Raw genomic sequence first — 2,820 nt, 5'->3', positions numbered from 1 at the left:
TTTTTTTTTTTAATATATAGATATATATTTTTATTCAACTTATTCTCATGTCAAAATTCTTATTGATCATTATCAATCATGAATACACTTACCTCCTTGGGGAAAAAATTGAGAAAATATTTCTTTAAAGGACTCTTCAGTTACAACACCTGTTGGGCATTCCTGAAGATTGAATTCTTTACTTTAAAAACCTAATTTATTTTATAATTTAAAAAAAATTTCAAATTATTTAAATAATTAACCTGTTTAAATCCTTGATACATGAGCCTAATTTCGTTCTTGCTGAAATTTGTCGTTTTGCAAAGTGCATCTAATCTTTCCGGTTTATAACGAGCAACAAAATGATCCACGTCTTCGAATTCTTTTTCTGTGTGGGAAATTTTAGAAATTTAATATGAAATAATTATATTTTCTTGTAAATACGCTGAAAACAAACCACGAGGAATCATAAAAACGGGAGTATTACAGCTATAATTTATTAATTTTAATGAGCTAAAAACTGATCAAATTTATTATTTATCTCTTAAAATTACTCTCTTGACAATTATAACTGAATTATTTTTATATTAATTTTAGAATCACAATCGATTCTTTGAAGTTTTTTTCTTTTTTTTTTCATATCCTGAAGTAATTACACAAACATTCTAAAACAACTTTCTTAGTTGCAGATAATAAATTAAATCTGAATATTGTTAGATTTTAATGATGTTAATTCTGTTTCAAATTTTAATGGGGAAAAATAATAATAATAATAATAAGCAACTAATTATTTATTTTAAAGTAACATTTTATATTCTTCATCACAATTAGATAAATTAATATTGGGCTGCTTTATCTAGTAAAGTGGGGGTTCTAATAAAGTTGGTTACACAAACCAATAACATAGTCCGTTTCAAATGAAACAGGCGATGCCATTGGTTTGTTTGTACAGCTGTATTAAAGTCACTTCACTAGGCATTTCCCATTGTTTCTGATATAAAATGTTATGAATAAAACAAAATTTATAATTCTTCATTTTAATACTTAATAATGTTTCGTTTTTTATACTTTTATAATAAATTCCTTCTTCATTGTTAATGCTTTACATGGGAAAATGATTTCAAATTCTTCCTATGAAAATTCATTCTGTCAGGCATCACATACGTCTATAAATCGTTAAATATTAAAAAAAATTATACTTTAGAAGTTAATCTAGTATCAAAAACGTTCAATCCAGCATGATACAGTCAACTGGAATGCTTTCGGTTGATTGGCATTCAGATAATAAACACTCTACTGTACATACATTTTAATCTAAAAGAAATATTCCTTTATACATAATATGTGAAATTTAGAGACCAAAATAATTTTTTTTAAATAATTGTTTTTTTTTTTCTGATTTTCTTTTTCTGCATGTAAACATAAAAACACACCAGAAAATATAGTGAAGCATTGAAATTCCAGACTAGTTAGGGCCAGACCCATCCAGATTTTCAAATACTATATTGATATCTTATTGATAAACACAATATTGAGCTCTTGAAAATCTTGGTTGGAGATCTTCACAACATAATGAGACACTTATTTTGTTACTTTTTTTCTTTTCTTTAGGCTTGTTTTTTATGACAATGCCTAGTGTGATGTAGCAGAATGTAGAATTTTTATTGTTTATATTTAAACATGTTTGGTGTTTGCTTATTTATGTTAGATTTCCATTAATATTTTGTATATGTTCAATTTTTTGAATAAAAACCTAATGGTTTAATAAACCTTTTTTGCTGCTGGACAAGATTGTGTGTAGATGTTTGAGTGATATACTGCAGCAGTTACTTTAGGGATTCTTGAATACATGTATAAATTAGCATTTTAGTACTGAAAACTCCAAATACACTGTAATTCAAGTGTGTGCGTTCTAAATTCAAGCCAATATTCCACAAGGAATATAGAGATACTTACAAAGATTCAAAATATAATTAACAGAACTACTGCATTTAAGCAAAAAATACAGTAATTATATTAAATTTCAAAATCAAAAAATTCTGAATGAACATTAGAACATCAATAAGAGAAGGCCAAAAGAACATCAACAACAAAGTTACCATTGAAAGAGTTAATATTTCTTTTTTGATGACCACATCTGGATTTTGACACTTCACTATTCATTCAAATTATGTATTTATACACATATTAAGAAAAATAAAATGTAGTCTTTAAAATATTTTAAAGTCTATATATGAGAAACCAGGGGTAGATGAATGTAATCTCTACCACTTAAATGTGGGCAGATCTTCCAGATCTGATCACAGAGTCATAGGATGAGTTCTTAAGAATATATTTTTGTACAGGGAAGTCATAAATGGCCCTGTAAGTTGTTTTTCCTGACACAAGCCTAAATAGTGTGTTAGGCACACTAATGAATAAATTAATATACTTTTTTGAGTAGGAGGGACCGTAAGTAAGTGATAAGACTTTGGCGCAGCTTTGCATTCAATAACAAGACCATTTAAAGTAACAAAACATTATTTAATAAGAAATAACAAATAAAATACAGCTATGGAGAGATTATTAATCCCTATCTTATTCACGTGAGAGAGAGATTTACAAGTATTAAGACGTACTACCTCAATTGTAGATCTTGAACTATATCTTCTGATTGATGACGAATCATTGATAAGGCGGGATGACTACAGTGAAGTTTGGGAGAAGGATGAAGTTCTAGGCGGGAACTTATGATGCACAAATTACTTCTGTGGATGAGAGATTCTTATGGCACTTTACAAATTCTTGTGGACTGCTGGTCTCTTATGGCAAATCTGTTCTTCTGTAGACTGCGTGTCTCCT

The 2,820-nt window shown here is 28.0% G+C and overlaps 1 protein-coding gene across 3 annotated transcripts in view; it reads right to left on the bottom strand.

Annotated features, from left to right (window-relative positions):
• Positions 1–2,820, bottom strand: part of LOC111630121 (Kv channel-interacting protein 4-like) — an 81,991-nt gene that overhangs the window by 4,090 nt on the left and 75,081 nt on the right. For 2 of the 3 annotated variants that reach the window (XM_023374145.1, XM_023374146.1), the window contains exons 2-3: positions 243–367; positions 93–162 (exon numbers count right to left, since the gene is read on the bottom strand). In XM_023374145.1, coding sequence (XP_023229913.1) covers positions 93–162; positions 243–367 — 195 coding nt within the window. Of the gene's footprint in view, positions 1–92; positions 163–242; positions 368–1,047; positions 1,146–2,820 lie in introns of all 3 variants that reach the window. The other variant, XM_023374147.1, reaches the window with a different exon arrangement.

This window comes from Centruroides sculpturatus, unplaced genomic scaffold (genome assembly GCF_000671375.1).
Source record: "Centruroides sculpturatus isolate CEXI.00-Female unplaced genomic scaffold, Cexi_2.0 scaffold540, whole genome shotgun sequence".
NCBI lineage: Eukaryota > Metazoa > Arthropoda > Arachnida > Scorpiones > Buthidae > Centruroides > Centruroides sculpturatus.
This window is presented reverse-complemented; position numbering and strand designations above follow the sequence as displayed.